Source organism: Euleptes europaea, chromosome 17 (genome assembly GCF_029931775.1).
Source record: "Euleptes europaea isolate rEulEur1 chromosome 17, rEulEur1.hap1, whole genome shotgun sequence".
NCBI classification, from domain to species: domain Eukaryota; kingdom Metazoa; phylum Chordata; class Lepidosauria; order Squamata; family Sphaerodactylidae; genus Euleptes; species Euleptes europaea.
Genome location: NC_079328.1, coordinates 22,801,428 through 22,825,283, shown reverse-complemented (window position 1 = coordinate 22,825,283; position 23,856 = coordinate 22,801,428). Strand labels below are relative to the sequence as shown.

Genomic DNA, 23,856 nt, shown 5'->3' with positions numbered 1-23,856 from the left:
AAGGGAAGTGAACGATCCTCTTCGGGTAGCCAATTCCAGAGGCAGGATCACTTTCTGCTTCTCAGAAGCTGAAGGTGGACAAAGTCATGGCTATGGCTGCTTCTGAACTCCACCGTCTCCCCAAGGCATCTTTAAAAGATGCTGGACCAAGGTATCTGAAATTCAGAAATGCCGCATAAATGCTCAGGATGTGACTGAGTTTGGTTATTTTTTTTTAAATAAGGACCTAACTCATAATGCTCGTGTGAGTTGGCCCCATCTCTCTCCCTATTGCCAGAGGACCGTGGTTTGCTTCTGAGCATTTCCAACTTTGGGATCCCGTTTCTGATCGGAGGCGATTAGAGGCAAAGGGCGCATTCCCTCTTCGGCCCCAGATCTCATGTGCAGCCCTCTCCCCAATTTAGAGGAGGGTTGTGGCTTTGGGGGTTTTTTTTGCAAGAGGGGGCACTCGCAAAGTGGGCAACACCGTGAAGCTGTGCCAGGAGTTCCACAAGCCCTTCTGGTGTGCACTCTCTGTGTCTCTTTGTCCCATGTGCGCGCGCACACACACACACGCCCTGGTGTGCTACAATAATAATAGTTGAACAGCAGCCCCGCCCTGCTCAGTCAAGGGAAGGATTGTGCCGAGTAAGCTGTCTACTGCTGTTCTGTCGAGACTCGGCGAGCGCTTTGCTCGCGTGGTGCAGAGACAGGGCTTGTGAGGAGGTGGCGGTTTGGGAGTGCAAAGAAGCGCTTGAAGAGGCCGCACCTCTCTGCCTCTGCCCGGTTGAAGCACCCCAAACCCCTGCGGGGAGCGTTTCTGACCTGTTCCTGAGCAGCTTCTTTCTTTCCCTCTCTTGGTAGGATTCCCAGTCACTGGACGGCTGCATCCAGAGCACACTCTCGGCGCTCTATCCTCCCTTTGAGGTCACCGTGGCCACGGTGCTGTGTCAGGTCTTCGATGTGGTGGAGAAGACGTACCGAGGGGATGGCCTGCGCTACCTCATCGACTTCCTGATTCCGGCCAAGCACATCCTGCAGTGTGTCCAGCAGGATGCCTGTGTAAGTATTTTGGGGCTCCTGGTGTGCTCTAGAAGATTCTGCTGGCACTGCAGGTCGGGGATGGACGCTTGTGAGGCTGATGCCCATGCTCCCGAGGACCCGGGGTTGAGGGCACAAGGGTGATGCCACCGAGAATGCAGCAGATCTGTAGCCAAAACAGCTGAAGATCATGTCATTTCACTGTCTCCCCACGATAATAAAAGTTTTTAGCTGTGGCAATAAGAAATGTTCTCCATGTCCTACTTTATGTAGTTTCAGAGGGTAGCTGTGTTTGTCTGCAGTTGAAGAGGTAGATTTGAGTCCAGTAGCACCTTAGAGAGAAACAAGATTTTCGGGGTAAGAACTTTCAAGAGTCAAAGCTCCCTTCCTCAGATATCTCATTGGTCTCTTAAGGGGCGAATGGACTCAAATCTAGCTTTCTCACCTTAAGTAGTTGCCTGCGGGAACGTCGTATAGCTAAACCTGTAACTGTACCGAATGGTTAAATGTTTATCCTGTGAAACAATTGATAATAATAACTGTGTGCTGTCAACTCACAACTGACCCATGGCAACCCCAAGGCCATCGGGTTTTCAAGGCAAGAGATGAACGGAGATGGCTTGCCTTACGTAACCAGAAAAACAAAGTATAAAAAAAGAAGTCCTCTCGCATACCGCTGTACTTTGGTGCTTCCCCCTCCCCTAAATACATCAACTGGGAGGGCACCCCCACTGCATCCGCACCAAGCCTCTTTCCTCCCCTGTCTCGTTGCTCATCCAGCCTCTTAGCTCAAAGATCACGCCTGAGCATTAGTTACAAAATATGCATTCCAGTAATCACGCGACCCTTCCAGCTGCATATCGGCGCGAGAACAAGCAGGGTGGAGCGGCAGGTTTGTCGGAGTTCTGCAGATGCTCGCCCCTGGGCCCTTCCCCCTTGGCAGGCAGTGGGCTGTCAGGTTTCTGTTGCTGGCACCCGGGAACACTCTTGATGAAGCGGCGCTCTCTCGTTGCTCGTCTGCTCAGAAACCTTGCCAACTCTCTCCTTTCGATTGTTGCTTCGACGTTTGCAGAGCTTGGCGGCCGGCTAAAGAGACCCCTTCTCAGATGGAAGCTGCGGGGCTTGTCGGTTTCAATCTTAGTCTGGTTTTTTGGTCTGTTCTCACCAGCTGCAAAGGTTATGGGGACAGCGTTTGCCCCAGGCTGTGGGGACTGAGGTGGAAGATCTAATTGGATTTAACCCAGCCACACCCTCGACCACTACAGGTTCTTGGCACGGATCGTACAGTTGAAGGAGAACTTTTATTGGCAAACTTCCTGGTAGAGTGAGGCCTGTGGATCGTTCATGTCTGTCCGTTTCCCACTATGTTAAAATTTGAGAGGACCAAGAATCTGTGTAGGAGCCCTGCATTTTATGGATGGTGTTGGATCACCAGATGAAACGGTTTTCCTTGTCAGCCAATAGGACCTTGGTCGTTTATGCATGGGTACTTTCACTCACGTTCGCCTCTGGTCTGAATCAGTTGTTCCTTGGAGTTATGCATGAGTTTTCCGTCCATAAGAGATGACCTCGTGCCCATCCCTCCCAATGTCCGGGTCTTCCCATTTCTCTGTTAACCTGACTCTTCCATCTTCTTGAGCAAAGTCCGGAAGAAATCCCCATGTATAAGGCAAAGTGTGGGACACACAAGCTTGGTTTCTCTCACAGCCAGTTACATAGCAGCATGTCCAGTGGTGGGGATTCAAATACTTCCTGCTTTCTCGGAGCTCTTTCTAAGCAGAAGAAAGGCTTTTTAAAAACCAAGGCTTGGATTTCTCCCCCGCCCTGCTTTCAGATTGCTCCTTTTGTTGTTGTTGTTGTTCTTGAAATGCATTTTTATGCAGCAATTGGGTTTTGGGGGGATTTTCTCTCACGGTAAGCACTACAAGTAAGCCAATTACAAAGCAGCATTTAAAGGGGGGGGACTTGATTTGAGCTTACAGACTGCTGGTGCATAGATTCCCAACAGGAAAGTGTGGGCCCAGCCAGCAACGAACCTCAGGTAAAACTCCCATGCATAAATGACCCTTGTCATGGCCAGGTCTAGGGGGCTGGGACAGGTACAGGTGTGTTCTTCAGACAGAAGACTTGGAGCACAGCACAATGGATCCTGCAGCACATGAGCAGGGAAGACCCTTTTTCTCCAAAGACTATAGGAGGCAACCACAAGTTGATAGGAAGACACACACACACCGCTGATAACTCTCTCAGCTCCCATGTTATAGTTTTTTGCTGACCTCTTCTGCTCTGCCTTTGGACTTGCTACCCAACAGGTAGAACTGTCATGCTTCAGTTCACATCTGTAGGGCTGCAGCCTCCCCATTGCCCCACTCTGCCTTTATGCATCTTTCCTCTTTCCCCCTCTGTTCTGAAGCAGCAGGAAGACACGCCAAGCAGTACTGAGGAAAGCAAACCCTTCCTGTTGGATGATCCTCCAAAGGGTTTCCATGGGCGGTTGTCCCAGGTTAGCTAGGTCTGAAGCATGGAAGCAAACCCACAAACAAGCACTCCTTGGGAAGGGACTAATAACAGTACACTAAAGATAGCCTTTAGGAAGTATAATTTGAAGTTCTAGCCTTTTTTGCAGGTTTGCTTAGCCTTAGAAAAAGCATAACCTACCAGGATATTTGTTGGAGTCTGAATAAAATAATTCCACTTGCATCAACATGAGAAGCCTTTCTCGTAAGTTTGCAGCATTCTTGTGAAGGCTGTAATTGGAGCATCACCTTTCCATTCTCTGTTTGGTCAATGTATATTCAGCAGCGTGTTTTTCTTTCAAGAGCTTCCTTGCGCAGCCAGTTCACCTAGATTTTCTCTTTCTTCCAGGGACAGTATTGTGGTTTCTTGTTCCGGCACGAGGGCTGGCCCCTGTGCGTCCACGAGAAGATCGTAGTCCAGCTCGCCTCCCTTGACTGGCGGATCTTGAAGCCGGGTGACTTTTACCTCCAGGTGGTGCCTTACCTGAAAAAGTCCCCACGAATCATCGTCAAGTGCTTGGCCAAGGACAGGCATAATGTGGAGGAGCTGGTGGTCCCCGAAGTCTCCTACACCTCCATCTTCACCGTAGAATGGCTGGACTGCATCAACAGAGAGCGGATGGGAGCGGCTCTAGAAAACTGCTTGCTGGCCACCGACGATAAAATATTCCGAGTGCCCTGGGAAAAAATAGTCAGTCCAGAATTCATTGACAAACCGAAAGCTATGGAAAGCGACTTATGCTCGGACCCAGTGGCCGGAAGTCACTGCGCTCCCGTCTTCTCCGAGGAGTCATTCCAAAGCATCTCTCCCGAGACAGGACCCCAAACTTCTCATGGGCCATGTTTATTTGGAAGCAACTCAGTCACGATTATGACAACAGAAGAAAAGGCAGCTGGCCCGAGCAAACGTGTGAGCCTCGTGCTCGACGAGGACTCCGAAAGTGACCCGGAAGGGGAATACGTGGAGCTCGCTGATGTTTCTCTGCCTCGATTGGGGCCCCAAATGGGTTCCCTGACCCAGTCGGTCTCTCTTAGTTATTGCACTAAGCCCCAGCCAAGAGCAAAGAGCCAATTGGCGGCCCATCAGGTCAGCGGCAATTGCTCAGAAAAGGGGGTATGTTTAGCACTTACGTCGATGCTGCATGGCCGGTTGGACGCAACAAGGACTCCTGACACCCCAACGGGTGATGCTGGGGTTGGTTTGGAGGACTGTCATGCCACTGGAAGTGAGCCATTGCTACTGAAAATTGCAGAGGAATCTGAGAAGAATCCAACCTCTGGGTTCCCCAGTGTTGCCTCTGCAGTAGCTGGCACTCAGGAACCTCCCCAAGGGAAGCAACAGGCTCACCCAGAGCACGAGCTTGACTGGAGATACGCCATGTGCAGCTACACAGACGATGAGGACCCCAAATGGAAGCCTCCGACAGCAGGGACCCTTGAAAGAAGAGAAGCGGCTTTGGGGACCATGACAGAGGAGGACAATGGTGGAGGGGAATCCAAGCTCTGCCTCGGGGTGTCTGGCACAGAGGTGACCCTGGGAGGAAGCAGGGAGGGTAGTGTGCTTGGTGAGGAGGGTCTCCCTGCAGAACATTTGAAGTTGTGCTGCAGTAGCAAGGAGGATTCCAGCAGCCCCAGGCTGAGGCTGCCAGAAAGTTCTTTTCTCCAACCCGTAACAAACCTTTTATCATCAGGGCCGGTCTCTGACAGGAGGGCAGTAGACAGTCACCCATTACAGGAATCGTCATCTGGGGTAACTGAGCATTCTGAACAGCTGGTGGCAGTCCCTCTTCCCGACGCTCAGGTGGGAGAAGTAAGCCTGAAGCAAACAGCTACGTTAGCAAAGTTGGGCAGGGGCGGTAGTAGCGAGGGAGAGCCCCAAGGGATGGCTCACCAGGGTCTTGTGGGACAGGAGAAGCAGAGCAGCCATGGAGACCCCTCATCCTTTGCAGGGCGGGTAGAGGGATATCTGTTCCCGGAAGGAGGACGAGAGAATGTGCATGCTCCTCAACAGCGTGCTGAGGATCCTTCGCAGCTTAGCGCTGCAGTGGCAACACCTGGAAGGCCAATAGCCGAGCAGCAGGGGGACAGTGGCGGTCCTCCAGCAAAGGCTGATATGCGGACTGAGGGCTTCCCCACTGCTGTTGACAAGGAAGGGGCTGGAGCATGCTGGGCGGACCATCCCAGCGAGCGAAGCCCCCTGCTGTTGGAAACTTCCATCTGTGGGCTGGAATGTTCGACAGGCCAAAGAGAGGGAAGTGGTGGAAATGGTTCAGGCCGAGAAGAGCCGTGCACACGGACCCCCCCGGAAGCCGGGTGCCAGTCTGCCCCCCTCGAAACTCCTGAACAGCTGGATCCCAGTAAGCCTGGCACGGAGGACACCGCGCCATCCCTCTCAGCGCCTGGGATAGACAAGTCCCCAGGCAGCGCCAGGCATGGAAGCCCAAGCGTCATGAATGGGGATCAGGATGCCGCTTCCAAGGTGTCGCTTGTTAGAGGTAGGGCTCTTTATGGCTGGGTTAATTGGCAGGATGACTCTTGCATGCGTTGTCAGAATAATAAGGGAGTGCAACCTAAAGGTGACCCAGAACAAACAAAGTTCAGGTGTTTTCCTTCTTTGCTGGTTTCCTGTACCAGAGTGGAGGTTGCTAACGGGTGGAGCATTCTGCATCTCCTGTGCCTAGCAGACTTTTGGTAAATTAGTAATGTATGTCACCATTTTAGCTTTCCTTCCCTTTAATTTTAAAAAAAGTTTCAAACCCTCTTGTTTGTGGGGTCTAGTTTGAGAAAGTGGGAGCACAAAGGCTCAGAAACCAGAGAGGGCCGGGGAAAGCTTTAGAAGACTGGATTGGGTGGAGGGAGAGATTAGTGTTCTGCATGGCCCAAATTCCATCCCTCTGATACTGTCGCTTGGTCCCTGCTGCTCATCTGCTGCCATTTTCTCTGTTTCATAGAATTTCTAAACAAGATCTGAAGATTTCACTACAGGGACCCCCTCCTTGCATCGTTCCTTTCACCACAATTTGCACACCCACCCAGCCCATGTAGTATCTTACCCTTTACCTTTCTTACCCCGGAGAACTGTTCACATGTTACAGTGGCCCCACATACATACTGCATCTGTTTGTAAAAAAGCTGATTTTACAGGTGAAACCAGGGACCTGTACCTGGGTGAATGTAGGGTTTAAGTCTGTATGAGTATCAGCTATAATGTGCATCAAATGTAACAGGAGAATTGCTCAATGTGCATATAAAGAAAACTCACGTACACATATTGTATGTTTGTTCACTGTAACTTTGGAATGGGGCTGGATCCCATGGGTAGACACATTCCTGTGACAAACCTCAAGTCCAACTGCGTGCCCAACAGGTCCCTGATTCCCCATCCATCTGGTTCAAGTGAGCCCCTGTTCCGGGAGCATCCAGGTAGTGGGAGAGCAGTGGCTGTTGGCATTAGCAGTGTGGGTGTAGATCTGAGCCCAAAAGAAAGTATGCGGGCAGGCAGATGTCATTCCAGTTAGACAACTCCTAAGCAACAAACTTCGTAACTAGGAGAAATTAGCTGGGGATGGGAATCGGAGAGGATAAACAAGCTGTAGCGGAGGATATCGTTAGCTCTGGCATGTGCAGAGAAATGGACCCTTTTGGTGAACAACACAGAAGAGCGGCGAGAATAGTTTTTCCTCCTGCTGTGACCACAGGAGTGCTTTAAAAAAAAGACTTTCCTTTGCTAGAACAGAGTGCTGTCAAGTCACAAGATTTGCTCCTTTCCCTCCTTCCCACACAGTTGTGATTGACAGTGGGGTGAATCCAACTATCCTCCAAGGATCTTTCCTACTGCCTGTGGCTCTTCCTCCAACGGAAGCTGGAGGGAGTCTTCAAACTTTGCTCAGTGATAGGACAGGACTATGATCCGCCCCGGTATTTCCACATGACCCCTAATGCAGAGGCAGCTGCCACTTGATGTTGCAGCCAGCCAATCAGAAAGATCCAGATGTTCCAGATAGTGCTAAAAGGAGGGTGGACCAGATCATCTGTATCGGACCCATTTATGGATGTGCATCCTGGCTGTCTGCAAAAGAGGATGAGTCGCAGTGCAATCCTGGGCAGAATTATACCTTTCTAAGTCCATTGAATCAGTGGGGCTTAGGAGGGTGTGACTGTGTTTTGGATTGCCTTGCTGGGCTCATTCTGCTTATTGTGTCTTCATGCTGAGATATGGGATACACTTCATTGGCTGCCAAGTGTGCCACCTGTGCAGAGTGCTTTTTGGGGAAATGGGACACGACATTCTGCTGATCTTCTTAACTCACCTGCCCGGACACATGGCCAGGTGTCATTCTGCTCCAGCAGGGAGTGGCATGGCAATGCTGCCATTGTGACCCCCGCAGATAGTTCCCCTAACAATGGTGTCTTCCTCTGGTGCAAGAGGATCCAGCCCAGGGTCCCTGTGTGGGTAGCAACACTCTTCCCTGGGTCAGGGGACATCTTGCCCTACCTGGCTCCGAAATCTTCTGGCACTGGAGTTTTCTTGAGTGGCTTTGCTCGCACCCAAAGATGCCCCTGAATACTGTCCACTGAAAGAAACATTCAAAATGGTATTTATTTTATTTTATTTACATTTATTTATAGTCCACCTTTCTTGCTGAGACTAAAGGGGGATTACAGGGTTTAAAGCAGCCAGGCAAACAGCATTAGACCACCAAGGAACAATGTAGTATGATTAGGATTATAGAATTAGAGAATAATGGGAACAGCAAACTAAGGCAAAGTATACTCTAAACAATACAGAAAGTTGATTACAAGGCATAGGCCAATGCAGTAATAGCCGGCGGATATCTACAAGGATCACCGTAAGCTTCAAAACTGTACTAAAAGCATGTTTGCATGTATTGTGACATTCAGATTTTAATTTAAAACAGATTATTTTAAAAACACATTTACTGTCATTCAATTAAAAAAAAAATAGCTTTGTTCCCCTCCAGCTACTTTAGAACGCCTGGGGAAGGAGGCTTCCAAGGTCCTCCAAGCAATTTGATGCTAGTTGGTCAATAATCCTTTCCTCTCCTCCTGTCATGGGCCATTGCCTGGTTTCATAGCTGCCAATTTTCCACCAGCAGGATCAGGAAAATATAGGAAGCTGGAAACCTCTCCACTGCTTGCTGTCTCCTGAAACGCCAGACCTCCGCAAAGAAGCTTAGGAAGCCGTGAGGCGAGGAAAGAACTCCTTTTAGTGGGCAGATTGATGGATCCCTGAGGACACCTCTCTGCTCGACAGCAGTGAGCGGGTGGGGAAGGGGGCGGGGGCTACTATCAGTCATCTAAAGGCCTCCCCAGTTCTTTAAATAAAGAAGAGTTGGTTTTTATATGCCAACTTTCTCTACCACTTAAGGGAGAATCAAACCGGCTTACAATCACCTTCCCTTCCCCTCCCCACAACAGACACCCTGTGAAGTAAGTGGGGCTGAGAGAGCTGTGACTAGCCCAAGGTCATCCAACTAGGATGTGTGGGAGTGGGGAAACAAACCTGGTTCACCAGATTAGTGTCCGCCACTCATGTGGAGGAGTAGGGAATCAAACTCGGTTCTCCAGATTAGAGTCCACCACTCAAACCGCCTCTCTTAACCACTATACCACACTGGCTCTCAGTTAATGGATGACACTTTTTAAAAAATAATTAATTGTGGTAAATTAAAAATCACCTGTTTGCTAGTGTTACCTGAACTGTATATTGCAGTACAAGCAAATGCAACTTTTAATACAGACATTATTGAACTTGTAATTAGAAGGTCTTATCAGTGCCATCCTAAGCACAGAGAGCTTAAGGTAAAGGTAAAGGTCTCCTGTGCTAGCACCGGGTCATTCATGACCCATGGGGTGACGTCACATCCCGATGTTTCCTAGGCAGACTTTGTTTACGGGACGGTTTGCCAGTGCCTTCCCCAGTCGTCTTCCCTTTACCCCCAGCAAGCTGGATACTCATTTGACTGACCTCGGAAGGATGGAAGGCTGAGTCAACCTTGAGCCGGCTACCTGAAACCGACTTGCGTCGGGATCGAACTCAGGTCATGAGCAGAGCTTGGACTGCAGTACTGCAGCTTACCACTCTGCACCACGGGGCTCTTCAGAAAGGTGTAAAGCTGCCTAAGGTTGAACTATATAAAACTGTAGCCCTCTTTGGAATACATAAAAGCTGTATTTCAGTTTTAAAATGTCATATTCTTTTCTTTTTTTTTGCTGGCAAGTCACAGCTGACTTATGGCGACTCTGTGGGGTTTTCAAGGCAAGAGACTAACAGAGGTGGTTTGCCATTGCCTGCCTCTGCACTGGGATCCTGGATTTCCTTGGTGGTCTCCCATCCAAACATTAACCGGGGCCGACTCTGCTTAGCTTCCAAGATCTGACAAGATTGATTGGGCTAGCCTGGGCTATCCAGGTCAGGGGCAAAAAAGAGTGCCTTACAACAAACCATATTCCATGGGTCAGCCTTTTCAGTGGTTTGGCAGTATACAGGTTCTATTTATTTGCATTAACTGTTACAACATTCAGTTAGCATGCACTTTGTTTAAGGAACAGAAAAAACACAAAAGGGAGACGCAGTTTAGGTCAGTGATCTTTCTAGGGCTTTTCTCTGGCCTTGATTTAAATCAGTCCATTCTACTGCTGTGCATTGAAAAGGGGGGGGGGAATCTGCGTGGGTTTTGTAGGAAAGGCCCCATGAACAAGAGAGGGCAAGATTTATTTTCTTTCCTTGCCAGAGGACTTTTTCTGTAGCATGTTTAATAACTATTTATCTGTTCTTTTTGGGGGGGAGGGGGGAGGAAAAGCCTTTTACACTGAGAATCTGCTTGCCACCCAGTTTGCAAACTGCCCTATTGAAATGCAGCTGTGAACTCATAAGCCTTCTGCATTGAAGGGTGCAAAATGTGGCTGCAACGTTCCCCGCAAACATGGGACGATTTTTAAAGCTGTCCTGCCTGAGCCCTGGATTGGGGCCCCCTCTCCCCTGGGCTGTGCTGATGTAGCGATCACATGGTAAACGGATGGATGGCTGCCAGTCAAGTCGACGGAGACAAGCCGGGGCAGCCATGCAAAGAGACCCTGGAGCAATTCCCTGAACCTCCCAATCCTCATTTAGCACCAGATACATTCCGCCCTGAATCGGAGCTGGAGTGGCAGGGTTTTGGACTGAGGCCTGGCACTCCTTTCCTGAGGGGCAAGAATATTTCTGCAGACATACACATGGGGAGGAAGGCTGGCAATGGGGGTAGGGAGGGAAACCGCTAAATGCGGGGCAGATACTGAAGGCCAGAGGAACAGAACGGAGTCCAGATTTGTACCGCTGAGATCTCGGCATGGAATCCAGGGTGGTGATTCTCAGCACCTGTATGATAAATACCGTATGCAGAATACACATTCCCAATTTTCTTGGCTACTGTATAGACTTAAGCGATCTTTGCCTTATTTTCATTGGTAACCAAGCAAATCTGTCCATGCTAAACAGCAGATAAGTTAACTATTGTGTCCGATAGGAGGAGCTCTAGACGTTTTCTCAGAGATCTAGGGCAGTCCACTAATAATGGAATCAATGGACCTGTGCGAATATGATCATATAATTTACGCTCAAATAGCACATGTTCAGTGGTTTCAAGAGTATCCTGTTTGCATATGCATCTACATGCTTCTAATGGGCGTTTATTATATATCCCATCTATGAACTTGGAAGGCAGGGCATTATGCCAAAGAAGCATAAAGGCTCTGCGATATTCAGGATTTGTAATATTGGACAGATATAACATGGTCCTGTTCCTGATAAGCAGATCCTCAGCACCTGACTTTGGATGGTGGTTTCAAGGACGTGTTTGCATGGTGGTGCTTGCGCGATGCAGTCGTTAGAATGGCAGACTAGGACAGGGCGGGGGAGACCCAGGTTCAAACTTCACCGCCATCATAAAGCTCTCCAAGTGATCTTGGTCCAGGAACACACTCTGGGGCCCAACGTAGCGCGCAAGACTGTTGTGAAGATAAAGTGGGGGAAGGGAAAAGAACACCCGAGTGCCTCGCCTTGGTAGAAAAAGGGCGGGATGAAAATGTGATGGATCGACTGTGACATGGGAGGGGCAGTTAACATCTAGCTTCCCTTCGTCTTTCTAGTTTATGGCCTGAGGGTGTTCCTGGAAGGCCCAGGTGGGGGTAGTGGCCAGGTGTGACTTTCAGAGGTTCAGTCTTGTGAGAGGGCTGCAAACAGACTCTTGGTAAACTGTCACTTCTAGGCTAAGCTACTGTCCCATACTGTGTGTTGGGCTGCCCTTGGCGTCTGCACAGAACCTCCAGCCTCCTTGTTGGGGCTGGCGACAGAATTATACCAGTTCTCAGTGGTTGTTTCTTGACTGTAAAATTCGTAACCTCCCAGACGTCCTTGAAGGCCCGAGCCTGTGTAAATTTTGGAAGAGATGTAAAACATGACTTATTTGGACAGGCAATTAAAAAGACATGGAGGAAACTTTAAGGTGTTTTTTTTTAATATTGTTACACACAATGTTCACTGGTTCCTAAGGGAGGGACAGAGCTTGCTTTTACCGTGTGTCCATGTCTCTTTTCCTTTGGCAGAAACTTCATTCAAATGGGGAGAACAAGTCAATGGAGAAGCTGGAAAAGCTGGCCTGGGGTCCGGGAATCCCAGCTGCACCTGCGGAGAAAGCGCTGTGCGTGCGGCACACCAGAAGCCCCCGTGCTTTCCTTGTGGCAGGAATCCGCAAATAGTTCCCATGACCATGAAGGATGTGAATCTGGAAGTGCTGCAGAGTGGAGTTGCCTGCCTGCCAGGTCAGGAGTGCAGCTAAAAGGGTTCCCTCCATCACTTTTAGGCTGTCGTTGATTTTTGGTGTGCTGCTTTGTGAGAGAGACCGTGAACAGGGTTTGGTGGTGTTCCCATATGTCTTTGTGTGGTAAGCGATGTGGTGTGGTGCTTAAACTGTTGGGACCAGGATATTGGGAGACCAAAGTTCAAATCCCCCATCATGACCTTGGGCAGTTCATGGGAGGGAGGGCATCTTGGCCATCTTCTGGGCATGGAGTAGGGGTTACTGGGTGTGTGTGGGGGAGGTAGTTGTGAGTTTCCTGCATTGTGCAGGGGGTAGGACTAGATGACCCCGGTGGTCCCAACTCTACGATTCTATGATCAGCCACTAAGTTCCCTGATAACCTTGGGCCAGTCGACCTCTCTCAACCTAGGGCAGTTGTAAGGATAAAATGGGGAAGGGAGAAACAAATACGTCACCCTGAGCTCCTTGGAGGAAGGCAGGATAAAAATGTGATGGATGGATGGACGGATGGATGGAAGGATGTGGTTTTGCTGTGGTATAGAGAGGACCTCTCTGTGATTTCCTTTTGTCTATTAGTGCTGAAAATGTCAGCCTTCAGTAGAAGGGAAGGCTGTGGGGTAGAATCCCTACATGATCAGGGCTTCTGCCCCAGTTCATTCATTGCTTGCAGCTTCCATCACAAAGCAGCAGGAAGCACAGTAGATGCAGGACAGAATGAGTAGAGCTGATTTCCATGGCATCTGTGCCATGACAGTGACAGAGGAAGGTTGCCCTGAACGGAGGCAGTTTGGTGCAGCTACTGGATCTCTGACCTGTCCTGAGACGGCACATGACCAGCGTTATGTAGTGGTTAAGAGTGGTGGTTTGGAGCAGATCTGGAGAACCACGTTTGATTCCCCACTCCTCCACATGAGCAGCGGACACTAATCTGATGAACCAGGTTTGTTTCCCCACTGCTCCACATGAAGCCAGCTGGGTGACCTTGGGCTAGTCACTCTCTCTCAGCCCCACCTACCTCACAGGGTGTCTGTTGTGGGAAGGGGAAGGGAAGGTGATTGTAAGCCGGTTTGATTCTTCCTTAAGTGGTAGAGAAAGTCGGCATATAAAAACCAACTCTTCTTCTTCCTCATTCCAGATACCAGCCTCATTTGGTATGTGGTATGCTGGGATGCCTAGCTGGGTCAAAGTTTTTTTTAATTACTATTGATATTACTTCCATTTATATGCTGCCTTTTGCCCCAGTGGGGACCCAAAGCAGCTCGCACCGTTCTCTTCTCCTCTATTTTATCCTCACAACAACCCTGTGGGGTAGGTCAGGCTGAGAGAAAGGGACTGGCTCAAGGTCACCTAGCAAGCTTCCATTGCAGAGAGGGGATTCAAACTTGGGTCCTCCAGATCCTAGTCCCAAACTCTAGACACTACATCACACTGTGTCGCAACATTCACAGGACCTTCTGCAGTGCGGAAACACAACAACTCCACCACATGTGTGCGTGCCCCAAAAGGCCAATGGCTACACAAAGAAAGCCCCGAAAGTCCACGATCTTGCTGCAGCTTACCTTTGTTCTTATATTCTTCAGCTAATATTCTCTACTTCCAGCTTTCCAACGTTTTTGTATTTGTGGTGTTTGTTCATTCATTCATGGAATATTTACAAAATCTCCATATCTCTTGTTTGTTAGGCTGGGTGCATTTTCTTTGCAGAAAGATCCAGGTTCAGTCCTACGGAACATGAGTGGTAGGGTTGAGCAAGACCTACAGGTTAGGGAGTGCTGTGGTAGCAAGAGCAGATATATGTGTTTTATTTTTTTAATACGAAAAATTGACCTTTTTTTAAAAAAGCCACTCACAATGCAGTTGTAAGCAGAGTTGTTGGAAAGTGCTGTCAAGTCACAGCAGACGCATGCCTACCCATAGGGTTTTAAAGACAAGAGACGAATGGAGGTGGCTTGCCATTGCTTGTCTTGGCACAGCAACCCAGGATTCCCTTAGTGATCTCTCATCCAGGTACTAACCGAGCCGAATCCTGCTAAGCTTCCAAGATCTGATAAGATCGGGGTTAGCCTGGGCCATCCAGGTCAGCAGAGTTACACCCTTCTAAGTTGAAGTCAATGGGATTAAAAGGGTGTAACTCTGCTTACGTCTGCATTGCTTGAACCTTAGGACGGACCAGAATATAAATGTTCCAGGAGGAGGGAAGGCTGATTTAGAGGTTTAAGGACAGGATGCCTGTAGGGGGAAAGAACTGGGAATTACTAGCCACAGGGAGGAGCAAAAAATTGCTGTGATCAGCCCCTCTCTGGCTTCTGGGATTTCAACAGACTGCACCTATGTTTTCCATTTTGGGGCTGTAGTCTTAAGAGTTGAGTGATTTTTTTTTTTTTAAGAGCTTCTGGGATGGTTTACCAGAGACGAGATGCCACATTTTAGGGGAACCCTACAGTCACACGAAGCATGCACTGCCCAGGCTGTAGGAGGAGAAAACTTTTTCCTCGAGTGATTCCCCCCCCCCCACAAGCCCACTTACCCTGAGGTTATTTCTGAGGAGGAGAGCATAAGAGACTCTTCTGACTTGGGGCTGTGTAAGAAACCAAAGGGGTCTGAACAGGCACTGAGTGCCCAAGAACAAGATCTTGTGGGATAGCTTGATGTAAATGTTGACTCTGTTTGTAAATTCTATGCTAGGGATTATTAGGAAAGAGACTGAAAACAAGATGGCCGGTATCGTAGGGCCTTTGTACGGACCTGGATCGTGGCCTCATTTGAAATTCTGTGTGCAGTTCTGGCTGCCCTGTCTCAAAAAGGATGTTGCAGAGCTGGGAAAAGTGCAGAAAGGGGGGCACCCCAGATGGCTGAGGGGTTGGAGCACCTTCCTAATGGGAGAATGGATTAAGGAGTTTGGGCTTTTTTTAGTTTAGAAAAAAATATAATTGCGGTTGGACATGATAGAGCTTTATGAAATTATGTATCGGGTGGAGAAAGTCAATAGGGAGGACATTTCTCCCTCATATATAACCCTGGAGCTTACAGGCACCCGATGAAGTTGATGATTAGTAGATTCAAGACAAATAAAAAGGAAGCACCGCCACAGGATGTAGCGATGGCCACTAGTTCAGTTGGCTTGAAAAGGGGATTTGACATATTCAGGGATAATAGGTTCATCAGTGGTTATTAACCATGTTGACTGCTGGTAGGGAGATTCAAAAAGATCCCATACGCAGAAAAATTATGTTTATGCTCGATGGGGGAGGTGGAAACTATGTGCATGCTTCTGAGATGTCCATATTACAAGGAGGCCAGATCAAAATATCTCCAGCCAGTGTTAGCTGGATTTCTTGATGAATCTGATGCTGCTAAACTGGAATATCTGTCATCTGATAGAAACCAGTGGGTATCCAAACAAGTAGCTAGATTCTGTCTTGGGATATGTAAGACACGGGGAAACAATATTAAAGCTGATGCAGGGTTCTAAACCCAGTTGACTAGCTCATATGTCCTTGTAGCTATTTTTCTGTTATATTGAACTACTGTTGTTTTAATGATGTTTTAACTTTGCAATACTGGACAAGGACCGCAATAAATTATACTACTACTACTACTACGATGTTGACTAAATGGAATCACCATGTCCAGAGAGGCAGTAACCCTCTGAATACCAGGGGAGGCTTTTGCCTCCCTACCTGTCCTGTAGGCCTTCTAGGGGCATCTGGTTGGCCACTCAATGAAACGAGATGCTGGACCGGATGACCCACACCGGTCTGATCCAGTATAGCCGCTTTTCTGTTTGTTAAGAGGCTTTGCTTTGAATGTGGCATGGGGTGGTGGCGTAGATGGGATGTCCTCCATCAAGGCAAAATCCCACCGGTTGGCGGTTCGCCAGTTAGGAGGCACAGGACATTTGCTTGCTGCCAAGGGATTCTGCCAGTTTGTGACCACAGGTAGCATTTTCCAGAGGAAACCAAGGAGAGCTAGCTCATCCGGCTGCTTGAAAACCAAATCCCTATTTTTCAGGCACCAGAGACAAGTCCGGGCGTGCCGTGATTATAATCACAATGAGGAATACAGTTTGGCTGAACCCACACTGCAACACCAGCGAGCTGACGCGCCTCCTCCTGTATTTGCGCAGCATTCTCAGGTTTGTGGGACCATTTGTGTGTGTGTGTGGGGGGGGGATAGAGAGCAAGAAGAGCAACAGATGCATGGTGAGCAGCCATGATGCTGATTTAGAGGGAGGAACGATATCTCGGCATCTCCGGGGATGTGTTCAAAAGGCCTAGGCGGGTGGCAGTCATGCATGCGGATTTTACATTTAGAGGCTACAGCATCCGGAGGGGGCTTGCATGTGTGAATGAGTTCCCATTAGGTCATGCATCACAGACTTCTCCTCTTGCCCACCTATGACCTCTGATACAATTATTTCTGTGGAGCCATATTCAGGACCCAATTGCACAAGACATTTATCCCAGGTATGTCCTCTGGTCCAGTCAACAAAAGTGTTTTGGGAGATATGGACATCGCAAAGGCACATGGTTCTGATTTGGATTGTAACCACAGCGCACAGGCATAGGGGGCTTAAGCTTTCCCTCCCCCCACACCATTTTCCTGACTTAAAATGGCCTCAGGGAGCTGCTGTTTTCCTTGTTGAAGAAACTTAATGTGTACGGATGAGGTATTTTCCCCAACAAGGTAAACAATGGCTACCCAAAGGGCCATTTCTGGTGGGGAACATATTGCCCATGTGTGTGTAGGTAGCATGGAACTCCCAGTATTATTCCATTGTCCTGACCCTGGGACATACCTGAGAAAAGCGTACAATGGAGTTAGGCCCTCAGGTGCTGCAGCCACCCAGTGTTGAGATGTCTGTTGGTTTTCTAGCGTAAGCCTGCGGGTTGGGGTTGCTTTGGTCCTTTGCACAGCACCTCATTTGTTTGAGACCCTTAATGAATAATTGGTTGCTGTTGTCGGGCGTGCATATGTGACCTGACCACACTTCCTGGACATCACAGGTGCTCTGTCATGATGGGCAAAACACATGAAAAGCCATGGCAGATTTTGGTTCAATTTAGACATTGTGCAAAACCATGGCTTTTTTGAATTATGGTTAGTTTTGGAAACCAGGATTCAGCTCATTAATGATTGCTCATATCCTGGTTGGCCTCAGCAAATATACTGGTTTCATTTCATTCTCTTTGTAGCCTGGGAGGACACCATTGGAGAACCAGGATTAAGCCACCATTTAGACTGTGGTTAATAAACCAGCTCCATATCCTGGTTTGATAGACCCTAGCTGATTATAGTTAGAGGAGTGGCCCACCTTTAGACAGTCATGCTAACTCTGGTTAGTTTAATTAAACCATGGTTTCATGCAGTGTCTGAACTGAGCCATTTGAAATTTTGGTAGAGAGCTGCCATGGGAGCATCTGACCTGAATTTTACTGAACCACAAAAGTTCTGCACGAGCACCTTTGAAACCCTAAACCTTCCAGCAGGTGTTGGGGCTCCTATACAAGTAGGTTGCCAACCTCCTGATGGAGCTTGGAGATCTCCCAGAGGTACAAGTGATCTCCAGACTACAGAGATAAGTAGAGATCAGCTAGAGAAAATGGCATCTTTGGAGGGTAGACTCTATGCCCTCATACTGTTGAGGTCCCTCTCCACTCCAAACCCTGCCCCCAGGTTCCACCCCCACATCTCCATGAATTTCCCAACCTGGAGTTGGCAGCCCTAAGCTGAGCTGAGTTCTTCCTGTGGCCCTTCAGCCATAGGAGGGGCCAGTTTTTAGCTGGGGAGGCGAAGATATAACTGGGATGTACCACTCTGAGTAAGTGAGGGTGACAAGCAGGCCAAGAGAGGAAGCTGCAGAGAGAGGGCGGACTTAGGAAAAGAGGACCGGCTGGTTGATTTGCTGATTGCTGCTTCTTTGTGGCTGCGTCGGGAGGATCTGTCGGGAATGACGTGCTTGGGTTTTGAGGAACAATATCTTGTTTTTGATTTCCAGGCCCGAGTGTCAGAGTTTGGGCCTGACCATTCTGGTGGATGCTCGGCGATGCTCTCCGGTACCGGCCCTCTTTAAAGCCTTGGTTGTACTGCAGGTGAGGCCTTTTGCCACTGGCTTCCCCTGTCAGGCTGCGTTCAGACAGCTCAAGAAACTGGAGGCCATGCCCTCCCATTCAGGCCACTCCTCAGCTTTTCCAGCCTGCCTCGGCTTCTCTCGGCTGAGCTTGTTTCATTTCCGTGGCTTGCAGAGTTCCAGGCTGGGCTGGTCCCCATCCGCACATGCATCTGCATGAAGTAGTGGACTGCCGGCCACCAGGGTGACCTTCAGGGGCCTCTACCTCCCTCCTCCAGTGGCCTAGCATGAGGGGGGCCAGGGGAGAGGGAGGCTTTCAGTGCTTACCTTGGTGCTGCTCTCTCCAACCCCATCCCTTGTATTGCTCTTCACAGAAAGTACCAGAGAGTGCATCCAACCGGACCATTCTCAAAGTACTGTGGGAAGACTGTGAGAGAACTGTGACTGGATCTCCCACCATCTTTAGCTTTCTTTAGGTTATGTTTAAAATGTATAAGCCGCCTTTCTGGAATTCGGAGCAATTCAGCAGGTTTTTTGTTTGTTTTTAAAGGCATCAAAACACAGTAAAAAGCAAGCAATACTTAATTAAAGGCCAGGAAAAATATAGGCAGCCTGCAGACTCATTTTGCCAGGTGCCAACGGAGAGTTTTAGAAAAAGGTTTTACAACTTTCTGGGAACTTGGACTTAAAGTAGCCCACCTTACCTGTTCAGGGAGGGAGTTCCACAAAGCAGGAGCTGCCGCTGAAAAGGCCCTGCATCCTCCCCAACACAGTTCTCATCTGGTGGTTAGAAGAGGCCACCAACAGCCTCTGCGGTTTTGGCCTAAGGTTGTGGGTGACTGGGCTCATATTGGAGGATTTGGTACCTTTGGGTATGTGTATTCTAGGCCAAGAAGGTCTTTCGGATTAAAGCTTGCATCTTGAATTAAACCCGGAAGCAAATGGGCAACCAGGGAAGCTTGCAGAACACATGCATGCCCCCTATCAGCAAACAACAAATGAGCATTTGTATTCTGTACTAACTGAAGTTTCGGAGTTATCTTCAAGGGCAGCCCCACACAGGGCATGGTGCAGTGGTCAAGCCTGAAAGTCACAGAAGCATGAATTGCAGTGGCAATCTTAAGCAGAGTCACACCTAAACCCATAGGCTTCAATGGACTTACAAGGGCATAATTGTACTGAGGATTGCTCTGGTAGTGTTGCAAAGTCAAATCAGTCTGAATTATAAATTCTATTACTGTGGCAAGGGGAGAACCACAGTGGATCATCTCCATGTGGAAGACAGCGCTGTTTGCCCTGCTGAGGAAACTCGCATGTACTGATGACAAATAGTGGGGCTTCTTCAGGCTGGGACAAAAAGCATCCCCACATGCTGCAATCCCAATCTAGGCCTTAAGTTCTGAGCTCAAAACTCACAGACCATGTCTGTCACCTTCACATGAGGGGGACACAAGCACTTTTTGATTTGTGAATTGGCCCTTGGCCTCCCCAGCAGTAATACTCAAATACAATTCCTGTATTGTGCCTATATTTTTCCCCTTCTGAGGCTTAAAGTAGCCAGATTTGAATGTGTGTGTGAGAGAGACTGATAGGGGGTGGGGAGAGTGACTTAAACGTCCCTTATTCTCAGTACTGCAGTTCACATGAACACATAAAGCTGCCTTATGCTGAATCAGACCCTTGATCCATCAAAGTCTGTACTGTCTACTCAGACCGGCAGCGGCTCTCCAGGGTCTCAGGCAGGGATCTTTCATATCACCTACTTGCCTAGTCCCCTTAACTGGAGATGCCGGGGATTGAACCTGGGACCTTCTGCCTGCCAAGCAGATGCTCTACCACTGAGCCACAGCCCCTCCCAGGCCTCATGGGAAGAAATTTACAGTTCCCAGCTTTCTTCTGGCGAAAGCTGCAGCCATTAAGACTTTTTTATGTTTTGAAAGGTAGAACGGGCTCAGGGTTTGTTTGACTGAACCTGTCCCTTGTCCCTGGGGCTCCTCTCTCTGGCCCAACCGTCGCTGCCTGCAGCAGGAGCCACATTCTTCTTCAGTGAAGTTGTTAGGAACATTCGGGTGTGGAGGGCCCTGCCTCCTGCCCAAGGTGGCTGGCCTTGAGGTTCCTGGCCGCTCTCCAAAGGAGCCTGTCCCCTTTTCAAAGAAAGGAGGGCTTGTATTGTGTGAAAATGTGAGAAGGGCAACAGAGCGGAGAGGAAAGAATCTGCTGCGAAAATCAGCGGCCGGCCAGTGAGCCCTGTCGAGCTGCACGTACAGCAAGGCTCTTTCCTGGCATCAGAGCCGACATTCCAGATCTGCTCTTCACCTTGCAGGACGCTGTCCCCCACTGCATCCACGCTGCCCTTCTGCTCGTCGAGAAAGACGTCAGCTTCCGGATGGAGAAACCAGCTTCTGTGCAGGTACCGGAACCATTCGTGAGTCTGAGCAGGCTGTACGTGGATCGCTGTGCCTTATTTGGGCCTGCTTGCCTCGGCAGTTCTCTGTGTCAAAGACCTGGCTGAAATTTGGCACAGAACTTGGAGTTCGGGGACCTTTAGCTTTCTTTCATTTTCCTTTATGCAGCTTGTTAACCTGGAAACACTTTTTGAGAATCTATTGGACGAGCCCTGCGTGTAACGCTGGGCCGATGGAACAGGTGGCCTTCACGGGTGTCTGCCTGCTCCTTCCCCCATGGCTTCTGGCCAGTTGCCCCGACCACAGGGAATCCGGCCCCAGCTCAGTCCTGCAAAAATCCAAATATAAAGATCACCACTAATCACTCCAAACTGAGCAGCTTTGTGCAAAATCAGATACCCCTGCTCTTAATCTGGACCAAACTACATGACATGATTTCTAGCTAATCACATTTGTGGTGTGGCTTCAGGGGAAGCGAATCAGGCCTGGGATCAGGGACCGATTCGCTTTCCCTGCAGCCGTACTGCAGCTGGGGCTCGTTAGAAACCGTACTGTGTAGTTTGGCCCTGAGAACCCTATAATTGAGCTCTGAGTGCAGAATTGGGGTCTCCTGGCTGCAGATTGGACTTACCGGGCAGCTCCACTCCTGTTAATTTTCCACTGCTCCCCTTTCTGTTATGGAGACCGTTTCGACATCTCCCCCAACCTGCAAGAGGCAAGCAGAACTTAGAATTTTTTTCTGAAACGCAAAACCCAGCTTGATTTGGGCCCTAGAATCCTCCAGAGTACTGCAGAAGATTGGAGCCAAACTGGCTGAGACGGAAAACCGTCCGTCTCTCTGGTGTTTTTGAGGTGTTGCAGACAGCCGCGGTGGTGTCATAAAGCAACTGTTGAAATGTAGTAAGACACGAAACGCACCTGGTGCTCTCTCCCAGGACCAGTGTTGGGGTTGGTATGGCCAGACATCTGCTGAGGGCCCACAGGCCTAGCAGGGACCCCCCCCCCCACTGCTTGTAGACGCTTGACCCGCCAGCTCTTACCCAGATCACCCTAGATGCCCCTGCAATGGCATGGGGTCTCTGGGGTAGGGTTGCCAACCACCAGGTACTAGCTGGAGATCTCCTGAGGTTACAACGGCCCCCCAGCCGATAGAGATCAGTTCACCTGGAGAAAATGGCCACTTTGGCAATTGGACTCTATGGCATTGAAGTCCCTCCCCTCACCAAACCCCACCCTCCTCGGGCTCTGCCCCAAAAAACTCCCGCCAGTGGTGAAGAGGGACCTGGCAGCCCTACTGTATGGCGATTTCTGCTTCCAGACAAGATGGGCCTTCATAGATGTAGGCTCTAGAAAGTTCTTCCTAGAAGGGTCATATTCCTTTGAGCCCTCCTGGTGCCAGCTGTGCTAAAGCGAGGGTGAGAGAGTGAGCAGTCCACTCCATCCCATGCTCCTCCCAGCAGGAAATAGGAGGCTGCCCAGGAGGCCTTTGGGGGCAATCTGCCCTTTCCTAGCCAGAGAGATGCTAGAACGAGCTGAGCAGTCGCTCTCGCTGGCTCCCTTTAATTCTGCTGATGCTGACCCCGCAGAGGTAAGTAGGTAGGGATTGTTTGTGTGTGAGGACAAACGAGGCCAAGGAGGGGGAGGGGGGTAGCAGCATGCTCGGTGGACGTAGCCAAGGGCCCCCAAACCCTGGCGCTGTCCTTCTTTCTCTCCACTCTCTCCCGGATCCGTAAATATTCCTGGTCCTTCCTCTGTACGAGGGCAGGCAAAAGGAAGGCAGCCTTGTCCCTCCTGAATTGGATCAGAACAAAAGCCATCCCTAAGGAGGGTTGGCCCTAGTCAGTATTTGGGTGGGAGACCACCAGGGAATACCAGGGTCGTTATGCAGAGGCAGGCAATGGCATACCATCTCTGAACATCTGTTGTTTTGAAAACCACACGGGGTCACAATAAGTTGGCTGTGATTTGACGTCAACCCCCCCCCAAAAGCCCTGCAACATATATCCTACATTTTAACATCATTAGCCTTTTACCTAATTTTATAATTTATATAACCCTGCAACATTTGCAACATTTCCACAGAATGAGGAAGCCTTTTGCAGCCAGGCCTTGCTTTTTCCTCTGTGGGTCAAGCTCTGTCCTCCTGCCAGCTTTTCTCCTGGCATCCCTTCTCAAACTGAGGTGTTTCTCCATGTTGCCACGTGTCCTCATTCTCTTGGCACCTCCGAACCGAACCTGGACTGTGTGGCCTCCCTGAACTCCTGTTGTATCTTTAACATTGCTTCTGAGTCTCAGCCCGAGCAAAGCCACAGCCAGCTTCTCTCTGTACCACGAAGCGCGCGGGTCTGGGTCCAGCCTTGGGCGAGGGAGGGAAAGGGATAAATAGTAATGATGGGTGTGTTTCAGCTTTGTCCTTGAGCTCCGGCTTTGCATTTGGAAGATGCCCAGGTCAGCCCCTGACGTTTGCCTCAATCGCTGTTGATTTAGTCCTCACCCCTGTCTGAATGCCAAGCGTCAATGTAGCTGTGCTTGTTTGCATTTGCATTTGTCATACTGGCCTCACTTTTCCTTTGGTGTCCCCTGCCACCATTCTCAGAGTTTACATTCTGTTCATAGTCCTTCTGTTCAGAATACAGTCCTTGCCACACCTCCTAGAAACGTGTGAAAATGGCACCCTGTCATTTCCTCAGGGGTCTGTTCCGCAAGGCGGGAGCCATGACAGAAAATGACCAGGCTGTAGTAAATGCTGGGTGGGCCACCTTAAGTAGAGAAACAAACAGAACATGAAACTCTGCTGAATTAGATCCCACACACACACTTTGGCTTTGTATAAGATCGTTCCTTGCCTCATCGCCTCCTTGTACATCATGGTAACTTAAGCAGGATAGACAGTTCAGGGGACCTGTCTGCCGGGCAATCCTTGCATTCCCCCAGCTGAGTCAAAACGTCCCCCTGCAAGCCCTTGTCTTAGGGCCAGCCAACGCAAGCTGCCTTGGGCCTCCTCTTTTCTCCTGGCCTACCTT

The 23,856-nt window shown here is 49.4% G+C and overlaps 1 protein-coding gene across 1 annotated transcript in view; it reads left to right on the top strand.

The window, feature by feature from the left end:
- Positions 1 to 5,992: 5,992 nt before the first annotated feature.
- PLEKHG4 (pleckstrin homology and RhoGEF domain containing G4) overlaps positions 5,993 to 23,856 on the top strand; it is a 51,247-nt gene continuing 33,383 nt past the window's right edge. The window contains exons 1-5 of the mRNA XM_056862858.1: positions 5,993 to 6,031; positions 12,144 to 12,359; positions 16,370 to 16,493; positions 18,357 to 18,450; positions 20,752 to 20,838. Of these exons, the coding sequence (XP_056718836.1) occupies positions 12,302 to 12,359; positions 16,370 to 16,493; positions 18,357 to 18,450; positions 20,752 to 20,838 (363 nt within the window). The 5' untranslated portion in view covers positions 5,993 to 6,031; positions 12,144 to 12,301. The remainder of the gene's footprint in view (positions 6,032 to 12,143; positions 12,360 to 16,369; positions 16,494 to 18,356; positions 18,451 to 20,751; positions 20,839 to 23,856) is intronic.